We start from the raw sequence: 19,944 nt of genomic DNA, 5'->3' as shown, positions 1-19,944 counted from the left end.
GCCCAATAGGCTCAGAAACCTGTACACCTGTTGATTGACGGTTGAGAGGTGGAACTAAAGAGCCAGAGCTCAACCCCAGCAAGCACAATTAGGCGAGTATATGAACGAATGCACATGTACACTTTCAAATGAATTAAGATACCTTGAGATACACAATGACTTAGTTTAAATAGTTTAAACACATTATGGTACTGATTTTGACATGCTGATGTCTGGAAGGGAGAGGGGGTGTGGGGGGTTATTGTCTGAGGTGGAGGACCAGAGGAAGGGGTCAGTGGAAGGATGGTGCCTGGAGGGATGCCATTGTTCTAATGGTTATGAAAACAATTATTGATGGCAGGAATTCAGTGGGTGTGTACTTCACTCGCACCATCACCATACTGTGCCCTGCTACAACCCCCCCCCCCCACTCCACCCATGCTGTGTGGGGCGTATTACACATTATGGGATAACCGACTGTCTGTCCATTCCTGTCTGCTCGTTATGCTGCCCTTCCTTTTGAAAATTGTCTGCTTTATCGACTTCCTTCAAGACCACACGTTAGCCTCTTATCACGCCCTCTTACCACTCTCAGGGAGCCAGCTCTTCTATACAATAGTTACCACTCAGTCCCCAAGGTGAAAGAGTGTCCGGGCATATGACTTGTTACGTGTACTTATTTGCGATTCGTTTGGGCTGTCACGTGTGGTGATTAGTGTTGGGTAAGGCTAGGCCAGGTCAGGTCAAACTAGGCCAGGTCAGACTAGGCTAGGTAAGGCTAGGCCAGGTCAGACTAGGCTAGGTAAGGCTAGGCCAGGTCAGGTCTGGTCAGGTCTGGCTAGGCCAGGTCAGGTCTGGCTAGGCCAGGTCAGGTCTGGTCAGGTCTGGCTAGGCCAGGTCAGGTCTGGCTAGGCCAGGTCAGGCCAGGCCAGGCTAGGCAGGGTGAGAGAAGTAAAGCGGCAGGTACTTACGTTTCCGAGAAAGTAGCGGCGGTAGTATATTGTTGATTTAGATTCGACGACATCCTGAAGCTAGTAGGTGGCGGCCTCATCGCTCTCGAACTTCTTGTTGTTGTAGGGGATACGAGGCACACCCAATATCCCCCTTACATTGATCACATCGCACACTAATATTTTTACTATTTCGGACACCAGATTTGTCTGTTTCGTATATGTATAATTGTTCAATATTAAAACCACAATAGAATGCTCTAAGTACTTTCGTATATTAATACATCTTCAGAAGGACTGGTTCGCTCTGAAGATGTATTAATATAAGAAAGTACTAAAGGAAATTCCTGTTTCAATTCTTCCTCCGTGGTCTGACACTCTTATTATATATTGTATATACTGAATTATATATACTATGCTTATATAATATATACTGAAATATTGTTACATTTAACGTATGAAACAAAGTATATATCTGTATTTTTAATAAAATATAAAACATTAATATTTATCAACGTATCTCTGTGAATTACATAATTTATCAGTATTGTACAGTCTGTGATCTCCACCTGGCTGGCCACTGATACCTAAGTAGCTTTCATGTGTCCGGACACCGGCGATAGGATTGTATTATTTAACTTTAAAGAGAGAGATATTTCTTGAAATGTTGTCACATTAACGTCTACATCTTCCTTCCTTCTGACATATAGATTTTAAGGTTAATTAGCATATATGGAAATAAATTACACAATTTATAGGCTGGTGTGAAGGGCTTCACACTCTTAGAGCAAGCCATCAAGAAACTGTACAGTATCAAATGCATATATCTTCGCTTTCACTTCAGTTATATTTATGACAAGTATTTAAAGTGTAGCTTATATTTCTGCCTTTCTGTTGACATAGAAAACTTTCGTTTATTACATTATCTAGATAAAATTAGCATTGATCTTCAAAAGGTTGTAGTTGTAACTTCCATTATAAACAACATTATTATTGCAAACAGTATGAGTTTCAAAGTCTCATTTGTATGGATACCTTCTCATATAGGTGTTGTCCAGCATGATGACACAAACAAGGCAGCTAAAACTGAATGTGATAAGCCTGAAGTTGAGTGGGTCATGGGCATTCCAATCTCTTCTGTCAAAGCCGCAATATTTTAGGAAATTAGGGAAGACAGAAGAGCAGTCACTGACACACAAAAGCCAGAAAGCAAGAGTATAAAGAGCTATGACATGTTTATGTGCCTCTAACCTTTTCCACTACCGCCCACAAGATGATATATGGGGTGCATAATTAATGAACTAAACTAAGTAAACATGTTTAGAATCGAGAATTATATGAACGGACAGCATAAAACTTCCACTAGTGTCACAATGACAGTGTGACATTGTAATTGCCAGAATTAGGCTAGGATATCGATATGTATCGCAGGTGGCTGCAGGTAATGAATAGCCCCCAATGGTGAATATTCCAATTGTAAACTATGTGAACAAGAGCTGGGACATACTCACCAACACTATATCTGTGATTGCCCTGTTATAAGTGACTTCAGACCAAATGGTATAAGGTACTTTGAACTCTGTAATTACTTCATACACTTAGGAATATTGGAAGATATTCTTATGCTGTACCCGGATTTTGCTAACGGAGGCTAATAGATCAGCCTTATATTTTATGTTCTCACCTGATTGCTACCTTGAGGTAGGCCCGTAAGTGGTAGTCCTCTTGAACCATTAACAGTGTCAATAGATGATACTGGAGATCTGTGGAGGTGCGACTGGACCCTGCGTGACGGGAGATGTATCCCTTGTTTCTTGTGATTGATTGATGAGGATTAAGCCACCCAAAAGGTAGCACGGGCATGAATAGCCCGTAAGTGGTGTTCTTGTTAGTCACAGTTGATTTTTTTTTTATTGAGGCTGGTATTTTATCTCCTGATTCCATGTATAACTAACCATCCTGTGAGATGGGAATATTTAATGAACTTATAGCTAGTTTTTGATATACACTGTGTAATCTTTCATATAGAATAGGGTAGCAGCACATTACTGTGTATACCTAAGCGTGTTAATAATAACAAAAAAAAAGTTAGTTTCTATCGATAGGGAGAGCGATGGTTCAAAAATCCTTCTTTAAAATATGAATATCTTTCCTATCTCACTAAGATCTAATCTCTGTGATTAAAATGCAAAATTGACTTTGTCACTGCCTTTTTGATAACGTATACAATCATAAGCTTATTTGTGAATCTCTATTAAACAGTAAATCAGAGAGCGTGTAAGGTTCCGTGTTCCATGTCCGAAGAAACAGGGAGATTTTACATAAATACAGTACATGATAGTTTAAGTAGCGAACGCATACCAACAAATAACGATTAGTATCTATAACAAAAATATTGTTCTATGGAGTTGATTTAACTTCCAACCATGTATTTTTAAATAATCTTTAACGTTTTCTGGCTAGTTATGTTAGATTTGATTAAAAATACGCATTCTACTTTTTAATATCGTTAGATTTGATTAAAAATACGCATTCTACTTGTTAACATCATAAATTAAATTTGCGATAATTTGAGCAGAGAAGTTCGACGACTGGATCACTGTGTACAGAAGGTTGATATGCCAGCAAACACTTTCCAGAGAGCAATATATCTTGGATAAGTCGCTCCACGATATTGTTGCTTGGACCATCGACTTCCTTTGATATTACATATTTACATCTTATTTTGTTATGAAATGATATTTTTTCAGAGTAAAATTATGTTTTCTCATTTTCTGCATCCAGCATCCACATTATAGTGAGTAAATATACCATATTACTTCATTGCTTACGTAATGCTAGGAAGGTTTGAGTAGCTTTGGGTCTTTAGTGGACAGAATCTCCAATAGATGGGGCGAGAGTCGCCCCATCTCTCTCGACCGGGCGGGACTCGAAACTTAAATTAAAATTGCTATATCATTGGTCTCCAACATGATATATTTCCTTTGATGCACTCACAATAACGATTATAGCTCTGTCTTTCTGGAGGCATGTAATATTTTAGGCTTTATTAGCGTATCTTTGTTAATTACACAACATATTGGCAAGTGTCTATGTTACAAGGACTATCTTACAGGTAACTATCCACAGTCTCTGTACCTAAAGCCTATTAATTCCACTGACGTCAATGAGATAATCCTTTCCCTTAAAACCAAGTCTGGTGCCCTTGAGGAGATACCAACTTTAATTTACAAAAAAGCCTCCAGATCTTTAGCCCCGGCTATTGCTTTGCTCTTCAACAAGTCACTTGAACTCCAAACCTTCCCAGATATTCTAAAAAAAGCGAGAGTAACGCCTGTCCACAAATGTGGTAATCTCACAGATGTTAACAACTACAGACCTATATCAATCCTGCCAAACTTGTCAAAAATTTTTGAAAAACTAATCTATAAGCAGCTTTACTCATATCTAGCCAAACTCAATATACTTAGCCCTTGCCAATATGGCTTCAGACCCAAAAAAAGCACTAATGATGCACTTATTAGTATGCTTAACTCGATTCATACAGCTCTTGATAAAAATGAGTTCCGTGTTGGGTTATTTGTGGACCTGCGTAAAGCTTTTGATACTGTCAACCACCAAAACCTTCTTCTTAAATTACATCATTATGGAGTCAGAGGACACTCCCTACAATACCTCAAATCCTACCTTACTGACAGGCTCCAATATGTTTCTGTGAATAATACAATTTCTCCCACCCTACCCATCAACATTGGTGTTCCTCAGGGCAGCATACTTGGCCCTCTCCTCTTTCTCATCTACATTAATGACCTTCCAAATGCCTCCCAACACCTCAAACCAATTCTATTTGCTGACGACACAACCTTCATTTACTCCAGTCCTGACCCTCTTGCTCTAAATGCCACAGTAAATACTGAGCTAGAGAAAGTCCATATTTGGCTAACTGCCAACAAACTCACCCTTAACATTGACAAAACGTTTTATATTCTGTTTGGCAATAAATCCTCTAATCAGATATATCTCAAAATAAACAATACCCAAATTTGTAACAAATTAGATGGCAAATTCCTTGGCGTTCTCATCGACCACAAGCTGAATTTCCAGGGTCACATTCTAAATATATCAAAAAAAGTTTCAAAAACTGTTGGCATTCTTTCTAAGATCAGATATTATGTACCCCGCCCTGCTCTGGTGACTCTCTATTACTCCCTCATCTATCCATACCTCAACTATGGTATTTGTGCTTGGGGTTCTCCTACCCAAAATCATTTACGTCCTCTTATTACCCAACACAAAGCTGCTATTAGGACAATATCCAACTCTTCTTAGAATCGTTACAGCTTCACAGGCCTCCCTGTGGGAGGCGGTCGGCCGAGCGGACAGCACACTGGACTTGTGATCCTGTGTGGTCCTGGGGTCGATCCCAGGCGCCGGCGAGAAACAATGGGTAGAGTTTCTTTCACCCTATGCCCCTGTTACCTAGCAGTAAAATAGGTACCTGGGTGTTAGTCAGCTGTCACGGGCTGCTTCCTGGGGGTGGAGGCCTGGTCGAGGACCGGGCCGCGGGGACACTAAAGCCCCGAAATCATCTCAAGATAACCTCCCAAGATCTGGGGGAGACGAAGTAGTGGCTGCGAACAACCCACCAGCGATCTCCTGGACTCCCAGATGGGAACAGCCTCAGATATGGCGTCCAGTAAACACACTTGAGAATGCAGGCGATGAGTCACAATAACGTGGCTGAAGTATGTTGACCAGACCACACACTAGAAATTGAAGGGACGACGACGTTTCGGTCCATCCTGGACCATTCTCAAGTCGATTGTGGAAGACAATCGACTTGAGAATGGTCCAGGACGGACCGAAACGTCGTCGTCCCTTCAATTTCTAGTGTGTGGTCTGGTCAACACACTTGAGAATGTTACCATTACCCCACCGATGGTGAAGCTACTCCATGTCCTCCAATATATCAATCCACATTCAACATCACAAACAGAAAAGGAAAACGCGAAAAAAAGTGACCACAATAAGGTATAAGAGAAGGAGGAGGAGGAGGAGGAGGAGTGCGAGGAAAAGCAGGATATTATGGAACAGGAATAAAGAGGAAAACACCTCATTCCTCTCCGGTGAGTAGATGGGCAACATATATACATCCATATATATATATATATATATATATATATATATATATATATATATATATATATATATATATATATATGGAAATACATTCTATAGTAATTCACTTTTTTCTTCACCTTGAAATAACGAAAATGAGTTTTGGAGAACACCTCTTTTAGCTAAGCCCTGATGCTAGGAAAATAGTTAGAGGGATAGAAGCCCTAAATCAGAAGATAGTAAATACAGAATATGCGGTCATATTCAATGAGCCATATATATATATATATATATATATATATATATATATATATATATATATATATATATATATATATATATATATATATATATATATATGTATATATATATATATATATATATATATATAAACTGAAAAATATACGAAATATTTGTGCCTTTAATCGCAATCTCTTATGCTAACGAGGGTGGGAAAGACCCCCCCCCCATCCCACTTAATGTGGAAGGGCGGGTCTTTGAGTGACAGATGAGCTGCAGCCACAACGATCTCCTTTGAGAATGACAGTAGGAGCCCTGAGGAGGATTCGAGCCTGCACCCCTGGGTGCGCACAAACACACGCCCTAAACCATACATCACGTTAATGTGATTTCTTTGGGCAATTATCTCTTTGGTGCGCCCCTCGATCTCGTGTCTTCGGGGAGTGAACCCGCTTCTTGATGTAGTGAACCCGCTTCTTGAAGGAGCTCACTCTTCAGGAAGGTTCACTCCTTCAAGAAGCGGGTTCACTCCTTCAAGAAGCGGGTTCTCTCCTTCAAGAAGCGGGTTCTCTCCTTCAAGATGCGGGTTTACTCCTCCGAGAAGCGGGTTCACTCCTTCAAGAAGCGGGTTCACTCCAATTACAAGTACCCAACATCAATTACAGTTCCCAACACCAATTAGAAGTACCCAAAACCAATTGCATGCATCCAACATCTATTAAAAGCACCCAACAACAATTAAAAGCACTTACCTAACATCAATTACAATCAACCAACATCAATTACAAGTACCTAACATCAATTACATGCACCTAATATCAATTTCAAGGAACCCAACATTAATTACAATTACCCAACATCAATTACAAGTACTCAACATCAATTACATGCTCCTAACATCACTTATAAGTACCCAGCATCAACTACAAGTACATAACATCAATTATACGAGCCCAACATCAATTATACGAGCCCAAGAGCAATTATACGAGCCCAACATCAATTATACGAGCCCAACATCAATTATACGAGCCCAAGAGCAATTATACGAGCCCAACATCAATTATACGAGCCCAACATCAATTATACGAGCCCAACATCAATTATACGAGCCCAAGAGCAATTATACGAGCCCAACAGCAATTATACGAGCCCAACAGCAATTATACGAGCCCAACATCAATTATACGAGCCTAACATCAATCATACGAGCCCAACATCAATCATACGAGCCCAACATCAATCATACGAGCCCAACAGCAATTATACGAGCCCAACATCAATCATACGAGCCCAACATCAATTATACGAGCCCAACATCAATTATACGAGCCCAACAGCAATTATACGAGCCCAACATCAATCATACGAGCCCAACATCAATTATACGAGCCCAACATCAATTATACGATCCCAACATCAATTATACGATCCCAACATCAATTATACGAGCCCAACATCAATTATACGAGCCCAACATCAATTATACGAGCCCAACATCAATTATACGAGCCCAACACCAATCATACGAGCCCAACATCAATTATACGATCCCAACATCAATTATACGAGCCCAACATCAATTATACGAGCCCAACATCAATTATACGAGCCCAACATCAATTATACGAGCCCAACATCAATTATACGAGCCCAACATCAATCATACGAGCCCAACAGCAATTATACGAGCCCAACATCAATTATACGAGCCCAACATCAATTATACGAGCCCAACATCAATTATACGAGCCCAACATCAATTATACGAGCCCAACATCAATTATACGAGCCCAACATCAATTATACGAGCCCAACATCAATTATACGAGCCCAACATCAATTATACGGGCCTTCAGAAGTAATCGAGTTACATATACAAGACTGGTTCTGAAAACGTGGAGCGCGGGCCGCCTCGGCTTCCCAGGCGGGCGAGACCGTTGCCAGAGATGCTGGGGAGGTGTCACTGCCCCCGCCCGAGGGCGCCACCAGTGGAATTCTCGACTTTAAAAGTATATAAATTCACGATAACGGGAGGATCCCCACCACCCCCCTCTTCCCCCTGACGCTGAATGGTGTTAGGGAGGAGAAAGAGGAGAGAGAGGGCTGTGATTGATGGGGTTGGGGAAGGGGGGGGGGGTTTGGGGAAGGGGGTGGGTGGTAGGGGGAATGGGTAGGGAGAGGGGGGGTTGGGGAAGGGGCGGGGAGGGGAGGAGCAACTTGGAATGTGTGTGTGTGTGTGTGTGTGTGTGTGTGTGTGTGTTTACTAACCTAAATGAACTCCCAATTGAATGTCTGTAGGATTGCGTGTTAGCTTCAGTGCTGGATCTTTCGTACAGTTTGTGGTTTAATGCCGCGACATTCAACCCTAGAGCCTGATGTCATATTTAATTTTGAAGCTATTTATTGCATTAAACTGTCTTCCTTGTCAATGTAAAATAAAAATCTTATATGTTGTGATCATGTCTCGCTTTACACTATTCTCCAAGAATTCCTCGTTGCTCAGTTATATATTCTCGCCCACTCTCATAAATTCCTCTCCTTCGTCGCCTTCTCGGGGAATCTCAAGGCGACACAAATGTTTGCCAGCTTCGCTTACGCCAATGACGAGGTCCAGTTAATGCATGACTCTGGCGATAGTCTTGGGGGGGCTATCTTTGTTTATTTTTGTCTTGCTCGACTCTTATATTTGTCTTCCAAACTGGTGCTGCCAATTTTAGATTCTTCCCCTCTATCACATCTCATCACATTGGTTCACTTGGGACATATAAAGATTGCTGAAATCTGTGAAATGAACGTCAGGTCTTGTATACATTCAAAGCGTGTCTTTGCTACGATTTGTACAGGAGATTTCAACGCTACTAAATAATGATCCAAGTGTACGAGAACAGCACAATTTTTATTATTATTATTATTATACAAGAAAAGCTTTGAGAAGCCAGACTGATGGGTCTATATTTTATGAAGTGAGAGAGAGTCTTTGCGTCCTAGCTACTTCAATATTAATTAAAATGAACATATGCTAACATATGCTAGAGCTTTATCTCCCTTCACCACTCTCAAAAGAAAATCGACGGTACAGTTGGTGCCTCTATTAGATAACCATGATTTGATTAATTTTTTTCTGGTGCAAAAGTAGCTTACCAAAGTATTATCAAGGACAGTTCTATTGAAAACAATACATCTATAGCATTCTCATTCTGGTCCACAGTAAAGCTCACTCGTGTAATCATTTGATTTTAAAAAGGCATGTGGGGATAACTTTATATTAACTTAACAAATTATGGACATGTGTGTGTGTGTGTGTGTGTGTAATTACCTAAGTGTAGTTACAGGATGCCCTCCGCTCTTGGTGTCCCGTCTTCCCAGCACTCTTTGTCATATAACGCTTTGAAACTACTGACAGTCTTGGCCTCCATCACCTTCTTATACTTAGCATGTTCCATCCGTCTACCACTCTGTTTGCAAAAGAAAACGTTCTTATATTTTTTCGGCCCTCTTGTTTCCCCTAGCTTGAATCTGTGTCCTCTTGTTCGTGAAGTTGCAAGTTTCATAAACTTCTCTTTGTCAATTTGGTCGATTTCTGTTAGTATTTTGTAAGTGGTGATCATATTTCCTCTTTTTCTTCTATCTTCTAGTGTGTGTGTGTGTGTGTGTGTGTGTGTGTGTGTGTGTGTGTGTGTGTGTGCGTGTGTGTGTGTGTGTGAGTGTGTGTGTGTGTGTGAGTGTGCGTGTGTGTGTGTGTACTTACTATTTGTGTCTGCAAAATCGAGCTATTAGTTCATGGACCCCGCCTTTCTGACCAAACTAACTAGAACAAGGTGTGAGAGAGAGTGTATTGTGTGTGTGTGTGTGTATGATGCTTTGAATGGCATCAGTATTTCAGAAGAACTCCAAATGAGGCTTCAAGGTTTGCGCCTAAGCCACCAGTGTTTCTGCCAACTGGGGCGCTACCCAGGCAACCTAGGTTCCATTTGGAGTGGCTAAGTCTGGATTGGAGTTCCAACCTAGGTCCCTAGGCAACCATTTGAGATTCTTTTAAGTAAATAAATATATTAACAAACAAATTATATATAATTTATATAAGCAATATATATATATATATATATATATATATATATATATATATATATATATATATATATATATATAGTATAGGCTTATAAGCTGGACACGAGTTCTCTCACATTGACAGTGGCTTGATGGAAAATGCAGACTGACCCCACACTCATCTGGTGCCTTCGGGAAGTGGAGATGTTTGAGATATATATCTCGAACTATCTACTTCTTTTGTAAGGTCTGATGGTGTAGTGGGTTAAAGCATACTAGTTATGCCAGCTACTGGAAGGTAGTTGTGCTTTCTGGGTTCGAGTCCCACTGGTGGGTGTTGTCCAAAGATTATTAATCTTCACTTGTGGTTTATACAAGTATAGGCATATATATATATATATATATATATATATATATATATATATATATATATATATATATATATATATATATTCCTAAAACATAAATATTTAAACTGTTAACATTGCAAATCAGACCCATTGTAATATTTTGCAGAAAATAATATTTTTAAAATTATTACAATTATTATAACTTATAAATTACCAAACAAGAGGTGTGAAATGACATTAGACATATGTTCCCTTTGCACAAACAAAAGAATGTCGCTGTTCTTTCCACTCGAAATGAAAAAAATAATTGAACTCCAAGAGAGTCACTTCCACAATTCTGAAATTGTATAACTGAATACCAAATCAACTCACAATACCATTCAATACCAGTATAGAAAGCCCAACACTGTTATAGATACCTGTTCATAAGATATAGTACATAAGATTCTAGCCTGCAACCTGCAAAAGAAAACTCTAAGTATTAACATATAGAAAGGACAATAATAACTGTAATAATGCAAATAATAATAATGATAATGTTAGTTAGTTTAGTTCATTTATTATGCACCCGATACCCATCTTGTGGGCGGTAGTGGAAAGGGTTACAGAGGCACATAATGGGCTCAGGGACTGAACCCCACAATTCATTTAGCTAAGCAAGTTACAATCTTGATGAGCTAGTTACAAAATACAATATATTTACAATGATAATGTAAATAATGTAAATTTACAATGATAATGTAAATAAATAAATTTGTGTCCACGTACACTTGGATCATTATTTGCCAGTGTTGAAGTCTCCTGGTTGATACCTGGTTGATGGGGTTCTGGGAGTTCTTCTACTCCCCAAGCCCGGCCCGAGGCCAGGCTCGACTTGTGAGAGTTTGGTCCACCAGGCTGTTGCTTGGAGCGGCCCGCAGGCCCACATATACCTGGTTGATGGGGTTCTGGGAGTTCTTCTACTCCCCAAGCCCGGCCCGAGGCCAGGCTCGACTTGTGAGAGTTTGGTCCACCAGGCTGTTGCTTGGAGCGGCCCGCAGGCCCACATATACCTGGTTGATGGGGTTCTGGGAGTTCTTCTACTCCCCAAGCCCGGCCCGAGGCCAGGCTTGACTTGTGAGAGTTTGGTCCACCAGGCTGTTGCTTGGAGCGGCCCGCAGGCCCACATATACCTGGTTGATGGGGTTCTGGGAGTTCTTCTACTCCCCAAGCCCGGCCCGAGGCCAGGCTCGACTTGTGAGAGTTTGGTCCACCAGGCTGTTGCTTGGAGCGGCCCGCAGGCCCACATATACCTGGTTGATGGGGTTCTGGGAGTTCTTCTACTCCCCAAGCCCGGCCCGAGGCCAGGCTCGACTTGTGAGAGTTTGGTCCACCAGGCTGTTGCTTGGAGCGGCCCGCAGGCCCACATATACCTGGTTGATGGGGTTCTGGGAGTTCTTCTACTCCCCAAGCCCGGCCCGAGGCCAGGCTCGACTTGTGAGAGTTTGGTCCACCAGGCTGTTGCTTGGAGCGGCCCGCAGGCCCACATACCCACATACTCCTTGACACATACTCCTGTGTCAAGCCTCGGCAGCGGCAGGCTCTGTGGGCGTCACTGATCATGGTAATCTTGAGGTGAGGGAAGCAATAAAATAACATGATAGATGTGCTTCGGAAACTCGCACTGAAGATGAACTTAGCTACCGAAAATGTGTGATAGATTTTCATTGGTTTAGATATAATAGGCTCTTCACAGAATTCGTTTATAGAGAATTTAGAAATTTATTTAGTTGCTACGAACATTTCTAAATATCTGGAGAGAAAGAGAACGAAAGAGAGAGAGAGAGAAAGAGAGAGAGAGAGAGAGAGAGAGAGAGAGAGAGAGAGAGAGAGAGAGAGAGAGAGAGAGAGAGAGAGAGAGAGAGAGAGAGAGAGAGAGAGAGGGAGAGAAGGAACTAATTATCTCTCAACCTTTGCTTTAAATGTTAATTCAATTTCAAAATAGTCAATAGTCCTCCAATAGTGTTGGGTCAATAGTCTTGTGGTCAAAATCTTCAACGTATGGAGATCCCAGCAGTAAGTCAAATATATTATATCAACCTGTACCTTACTAGCTACACAATTCTACGATCAACAGTACATACCTTACTACATCTGACAATGCACATATGTACACAAGATGTTGCACTCATGTTCTGGTTACACACACCTGCTCCCAACAGTTAATTACATGAGCACACAGATGTACACACGCGCGCACGCACACACACACGCACACTGAATACCACCTATTACAGACCAATCCTGGAATATGCAGCACCAGCTTGGCCTCCATACTTAGTTAAACACAAAACAAAGTTAGAGAAGATTCAGCGGTATGCCACCAGACTCGTCCTGGAACTGAGAGGAATGAGCTACGAGGAAAGGCTAAAGGAGCTGAGCCTCACATCCCTGGAAAACAGAAGAGTAAGGGGAGACATGATAACCACCTACAAAATTCTCAGGGGAATTGACAGGGTGGACAAAGACAAACTCTTTAGCACCGGCGGAATACAAACAAGGGGACACAGGTGAAAACTTAGTACCCAGATGAGCCACAGAGACATTAGAAAGAATTATTTTCAGTGTAATGTAGTTAACAAGTGGAATGCATTAGGCAGTGATGTGGTGGAGGCTGACTCCATACACAGTTTCAAATGTAGATATGATAGAGCCCAATAGGCTCAGGAATCTGTTCACCAGTTGAAAGACGGTTGAGAGGCGGTACCAAAGAGACAAAGGTCAACCCCTCGCAAGCACAACTAGGCGAATACAATTAGACGAATACAATTGGAGCCGGTCGGCCGAGCGGACAGCACACTGGACTTGTGATCCTGTGGTCCTGGGTTCGATCCCAGGCGCCGGCGAGAAACAATGGGCAGAGTTTCTTTCACCCTATGCCCCTGTTACCTAGCAGTAAAATAGGTACCTGGGTGTTAGCCAGCTGTCACGGGCTGCTTCCTGGGGGTGGAGGCCTGGTCGAGGACCGGGCCGCGGGGACACTAAAGCCCCGAAATCATCTCAAGATAACCTCAAGATAGACGAGTACACACACACACACACACACACACACACACACACACACACACACACACACACACACACAGGAGAGCGCGCGCGTACACAGACATACACAAAAAAGGGTCTACACGACATGCCCACTATTGCCAACCTTAACGACAGAACCAGATCATGGTGTTGCCCCCCCCATCTCTCCCTCCCCCCCTCCCCTGCGTTCTTGATTAATGATAGATAATCTATCAGGGAACGGAGATAAGAATCAGTTGATCAGTGAACTACGGGGTCGGTGGTCGGAGTTACCAGGATGTGCGGTCGAGTAGGGGGGGGGCGGCATGGGAAGGTGGGGGGGGGGGGGGGAGGGGGGAGCCGAAAAGAGAATCACCCCAGTGGCCATACCAACGCTGGGGGACTAAGATGGCGGCCACGCTGCCCAAACTGGTTGAGGAGATAGTGTCGTCTCGTGAACATTCTTTGTGTGTGTGTGTGTGTGTGTGTGTGTGTGTGTGTGTGTGTGTGTTTACTAGTTGTGTTTTTACGGGGGTTGAGCTTTGCTCTTTCGGCCCGCCTCTCAACTGTCAATCAACTGTTTACTAACTATTTTCTTTTTTTTTCCACACCACACACATACACACACCCACCCCAGGAAGCAGCCCGTGACAGCTGACTAACTCCCAGGTACCTATTTACTGCTAGGTAACAGGGGCACTTAGGGTGAAAGAAACTTTGCCCATTTGTTTCTGCCTCGTGCGGGAATCGAACCCACGCCACAGAATTACGAGTCCTGCGCGCTATCCACCAGGCTACGAGGCCCCTGTATGTGTGTGTGTGTGTGCGTGTGTGTGTGTGTGTGTGTGTGTGTGTGTGCGTGTGTGTGTGCGTGCGTGTGCGTGTGTGTGTGTGTGTGTGTGTGTGTGTGTGTGTGTGTGTGTGTGTGTGTGTGCGTGTGTGTGTGTGTGTGTGTGTGCTCTCTCCCTTTCCTTCTACCTTACATCTTGGCCAGGGTTGGTGACCCGTGACAAGTGAGGGCCGCGAGGGTGTGCTATGGTCCCTTCTTGCCCCGCTGGCCAGCGTCGGGGCGGGTGTGTGTGAGGGAGGAGCGGGGAGGAGCAGCCAGCGCTCCCCCCCCTAGCCCCCCTCAAGCATTAAGAAATAGGATGAAGATGAGGGAAGAGGCGAGGCCGGTGTGGCGAGGCCGGTGTGGCGAGGCCGCTTAGGTCCGCATACCCAAGTGTCATGTGCCCGCCCAGTGTGACGTCACCACCCCGGCGCTACCCGGCGCCCGACGCAACCTTCCCCCACTCACCCCCCCTCCGCACCATTAGCGCTAGCAGGATTGCTGGGGGGGGGGGGCATCATGCCCCCTCACCTCAAACTTGCCCCCTCGCTGAGGCGCTGAGGAATCACGACTGACGTTAAATCAACTAGGGCGGAGCTGAGGGGCCGGCGTGGAGTGTAGTGTTGAGGCGGGGGCCGTGGCGCAAGCGTCCGGCCCTCTGGCGCGGGTATTATGCTAGTCTTCAGCGCCTCACCACCCTCCAGGCCGCCCTCGCCACCCTCCAGGCCGCCCTCGCCACCCTCCAGGCCGCCCTCGCTGCCTCCTCCACACAACATACACCCCATCATACATATACACACAAAACACCATGAATATATAGCTCCTCCGAGTGCGATATGTGTATTTGCGAGGTGTTGGGTGTAGCTGAGGGGCCGCTACACGAGGCTGAGAGAGTGTGGCAACACCCAGGACACGAGGCGTGCCAGCGGCCTGCTCCTAGACGTATATTGCAACGCTCAATTGTTTTCACCTCATTCCTCTCGTATGTTGAGCTTGCTGGGGCGTCTCAGAGGTGTATATCCCTCTTGTTACTGGGGTCCCGTCTCTGGGGGGGAGGGGGAGGGGGACGTAGGCCCATCCTGGAAACACCTGCCTACCCTTAAGTCCATCTATACCTCCCCCCCTCCCCCCTCATATCCTTCTCCCCCCCCTGTCCTTCTCCCGCTCCTGCTACCCCCCCCCCACCAAGGTGGTCATTGCTCGAGGCGAGCTGGTTGGCTATGCTTGTGTCGGGGGGTGGGGGGGGCTGCATACCCCCCTCCTTCTCCACCCCCTCCCACCCCTCATTCTCACTACCTTCCCTCCCTCCACCACCACTCCTCCTCCTCCTCCTGTTGCCTATCCCATCAGATCCCTTCTCCCCCCCCCTCTCATCCCCCCACCTCCAAGCGACGGTAGAAGAGTGAAGAGAGGGGGAGGAACAGAGGAAGGGGAGGGGGGGGGGGGAGGAGAGGTGAGGTAAGGGGGAGTGGGGGGGAAGGGGGTTGTGATGAAGGGAGAGACAAGGGTACTTCATCCACGTTGCTTCTCATGCTTCCCTACTCGTTGCTCCCCTTCCCTCTCTCCCCTCCTCCCTCTCCCTCTCCCCCCTCCCCCTCCTCCCCTCCCCTCCTCTCTCTCCATCTCCCCTCCCCTCCTCTCTCTCCCTCTCCCCCTCCCCCCCTCACTCTCCCTCTCCCCCCCTCACTCTCCCTCTCCCCCCTCCCCCCTCACTCTACCTCTCCCCCCTCCCCCTCCTCTCTCCATCGCCTTCTTCCTTGTCGCCTCTCCCTCCCCTCCGAGTTGTCTTGCTACTTAGCGCCTAACTCCTCAACATTCCCCCCCCCCCTCTCATCTCGTTTTTCTCCCTAGGCCTACCTGGAACCTCGCCCCCCCTCTCTATCTCTTTGGTGCCCTACCAGCATCCAACAATATCCTCAACGACACCCCAGCATCATCAACGACACCCCAGCATCATCAACGACACCCCAGCATCATCAACGACACCCCAGCATCATCAACGACACCCCAGCATCATCAACGACACCCCAGCATCATCAACGACACCCCAACATCATCAACGACACCCCAGCATCATCAACGACACCCCAGCATCATCAACGACACCCCAGCATCCTCAACGACACCCCAGCATCATCAACGACTCCCCAGCATCATCAACGACACCCCAGCACCATCAACGACACCCCAGCATCATCAACGACACCCCAGCATCATCAACGACACCCCAGCATCATCAACGACACCCCAGCATCATCAACGACACCCCAGCATCATCAACGACACCCCAGCATCATCAACGACACCCCAGCATCATCAACGACACCCCAGCATCATCAACGACACCCCAGCACCATCAACGACACCACAGCATCATCAACGACACCCCAGCATCATCAACGACACCCCAGCACCATCAACGACACCCCAGCATCATCAACGACACCCCAGCATCCTCAACGACTCCCCAGCATCATCAACGACTCCCCAGCATCATCAACGACTCCCCAGCATCATCAACGACACCCCAGCACCATCAACGACACCCCAGCATCATCAACGACACCCCAGCATCCTCAACGACTCCCCAGCATCATCAACGACACCCCAGCATCATCAACGACACCCCAGCATCATCAACGACACCCCAGCATCATCAACGACACCCCAGCATCATCAACGACACCCCAGCACCATCAACGACACCACAGCATCATCAACGACACCCCAGCATCATCAACGACACCCCAGCACCATCAACGACACCCCAGCATCATCAACGACACCCCAGCATCCTCAACGACTCCCCAGCATCATCAACGACTCCCCAGCATCATCAACGACACCCCAGCACCATCAACGACACCCCAGCATCATCAACGACACCCCAGCATCCTCAACGACTCCCCAGCATCATCAACGACTCCCCAGCATCATCAACGACACCCCAGCATCATCAACGACACCCCAGCACCATCAACGACACCACAGCATCATCAACGACACCCCAGCATCATCAACGACACCCCAGCACCATCAACGACACCCCAGCATCATCAACGACACCCCAGCATCCTCAACGACTCCCCAGCATCATCAACGACTCCCCAGCATCATCAACGACACCCCAGCATCATCAACGACACCCCAGCATCATCAACGACACCCCAGCATCATCAACGACATTTAACACTCGTACTAACAACCTAGTTTTGGAGAGTGCTAGCTTAAACTAGTTGAATAACAGGGACTAGTGTTGCTAGAACATAACAAGCAATTAGCCTTGCTACAACATACCTGCCAGCAATTAGCTGGCAGGTACAGTAAAAAAACTACAATTAGCTGGCAGGTACAGCAAAAACTACAATTAGCTGGCAGATACAGCAAAAACTACAATTAGCTGGCAGGTACCGTAAAAAAACTACAAATAGCTGGCAGATACAGCAAAAGCTACAATTAGCTGGCAGGTACAGTAAAAAAACTACAATTAGCTGGCAGATACAGCAAAAGCTACAATTAGCTGGCAGGTACAGCAAAAACTACAATTAGCTGGCAGGTACAGCAAAAGCTACAATTAGCTGGCAGGTACAGTAAAAAAACTACAATTAGCTGGCAGGTACAGTAAAAAAACTACAATTAGCTGGCAGGTACAGCAAAAGCTACAATTAGCTGGCAGGTACAGTAAAAAAACTACAATTAGCTGGCAGATACAGCAAAAGCTACAATTAGCTGGCAGGTACAGCAAAAACTACAATTAGCTGGCAGGTACAGCAAAAGCTACAATTAGCTGGCAGGTACAGCAAAAACTACAATTAGCTGGCAGGTACAGCAAAAGCTACAATTAGCTGGCAGGTACAGTAAAAAAACTACAATTAGCTGGCAGATACAGCAAAAACTACAATTAGCTGGCAGGTACAGCAAAAGCTACAATTAGCTGGCAGGTACAGCAAAAACTACAATTAGCTGGCAGGTACAGCAAAAGCTACAATTAGCTGGCAGGTACAGCAAAAACTACAATTAGCTGGCAGATACAGCAAAAGCTACAATTAGCTGGCAGGTACAGCAAAAACTACAATTAGCTGGCAGGTACAGCAAAAGCTACAATTAGCTGGCAGGTACAGCAAAAACTACAATTAGCTGGCAGGTACAGCAAAAGCTACAATTAGCTGGCAGGTACAGTAAAAAAACTACAATTAGCTGGCAGATACAGCAAAAACTACAATTAGCTGGCAGGTACAGCAAAAGCTACAATTAGCTGGCAGGTACAGCAAAAACTACAATTAGCTGGCAGGTACAGCAAAAGCTACAATTAGCTGGCAGGTACAGCAAAAACTACAATTAGCTGGCAGGTACAGCAAAAACTACAATTAGCTGGCAGGTACAGCAAAAACTACAATTAGCTGGCAGGTACAGCAAAAACTACAATTAGCTGGCAGGTACAGCAAAAGCTACAATTAGCTGGCAGGTACAGCAAAAACTACAATTAGCTGGCAGGTACAGCAAAAGCTACAATTAGCTGGCAGATACAGCAAAAACTACAATTAGCTGGCAGGTACAGCAAAAACTACAAATAGCTGGCAGATACAGCAAAAACTACAATTAGCTGGCAGGTACAGCAAAAACTACAATTAGCTGGCAGGTACAGCAAAAACTACAATTAGCTGGCAGGTACAGCAAAAACTACAATTAGCTGGCAGGTACAGCAAAAACTACAATTAGCTGGCAGGTACAGCAAAAACTACAATTAGCTGACAGGTACAGCAAAAACTACAATTAGCTGGCAGGTACAGCAAAGCTACAAGGAACTCAAACAGCTGCTGTAGAGTCTCAAGCAGTCTAACAGCCACTAGCACCACAATCAAAGGCAATTGAAGGCGTCCGCCGACACGAGAAACTATGTCAAACTCACTCTTAAATTGCCACAGAAAAAATCCGAGTTCCAGAGAAACAACGAGGATAAAACGAACATCTGTGTCGCAGCCATAAACAAACATCTGTGTCGCAGCCATAAACGAACATCTGTGTCGCAGTAATGAACGAACATCTGTGTCGCAGTAATGAACGAACATCTGTGTCGCAGCCATAAACAAACATCTGTGTCGCAGTTATAAACAAACATCTGTGTCGCAGTAATAAACAAACATCTGTGTCGCAGTAATGAACGAACATCTGTGTCGCAGTAATGAACGAACATCTGTGTCGCAGTAATAAGCGAACATCTGTGTCGCAGTAATGAACGAACATCTGTCGCAGTAATGAACGAACATCTGTGTCGCAGTAATGAACGAACATCTGTGTCGCAGTAATAAACGAACATCTGTGTCGCAGTAATAAGCGAACATCTGTGTCGCAGTAATGAACGAACATCTGTGACGCAGTAATG

General features: G+C 44.8%; 1 protein-coding gene and 1 long non-coding RNA gene across 3 annotated transcripts in view; one reads left to right on the top strand and one right to left on the bottom strand.

Annotated features, from left to right (window-relative positions):
- The window catches only part of LOC138356051 (uncharacterized), a 33,875-nt gene extending 32,626 nt beyond the window's left edge, over nt 1-1,249 (bottom strand). The window contains exon 1 of one of the 2 annotated variants that reach the window (XR_011224113.1): nt 951-1,249. This is a non-coding gene — a long non-coding RNA (uncharacterized lncRNA). The remainder of the gene's footprint in view (nt 1-950) is intronic. The other variant, XR_011224114.1, reaches the window with a different exon arrangement.
- Nucleotides 1,250-14,140: 12,891 nt separating this feature from the next.
- Nucleotides 14,141-19,594, top strand: LOC123775221 (polycystin-1-like protein 3). Its single transcript, XM_069311520.1, has 3 exons — nt 14,141-14,199; nt 16,463-17,756; nt 19,487-19,594. The coding sequence occupies exons 1-3, from the start codon at nt 14,141-14,143 to the stop codon at nt 19,592-19,594; spliced, it is 1,461 nt and encodes a 486-aa protein (XP_069167621.1).
- The last annotated feature ends 350 nt before the right edge of the window (nt 19,595-19,944 follow it).

Source organism: Procambarus clarkii, chromosome 70, assembly GCF_040958095.1.
Source record: "Procambarus clarkii isolate CNS0578487 chromosome 70, FALCON_Pclarkii_2.0, whole genome shotgun sequence".
NCBI lineage: Eukaryota > Metazoa > Arthropoda > Malacostraca > Decapoda > Cambaridae > Procambarus > Procambarus clarkii.
Note: the sequence above shows the minus strand (reverse complement) of the source record. Positions and strands in the feature narration are given on the sequence as shown.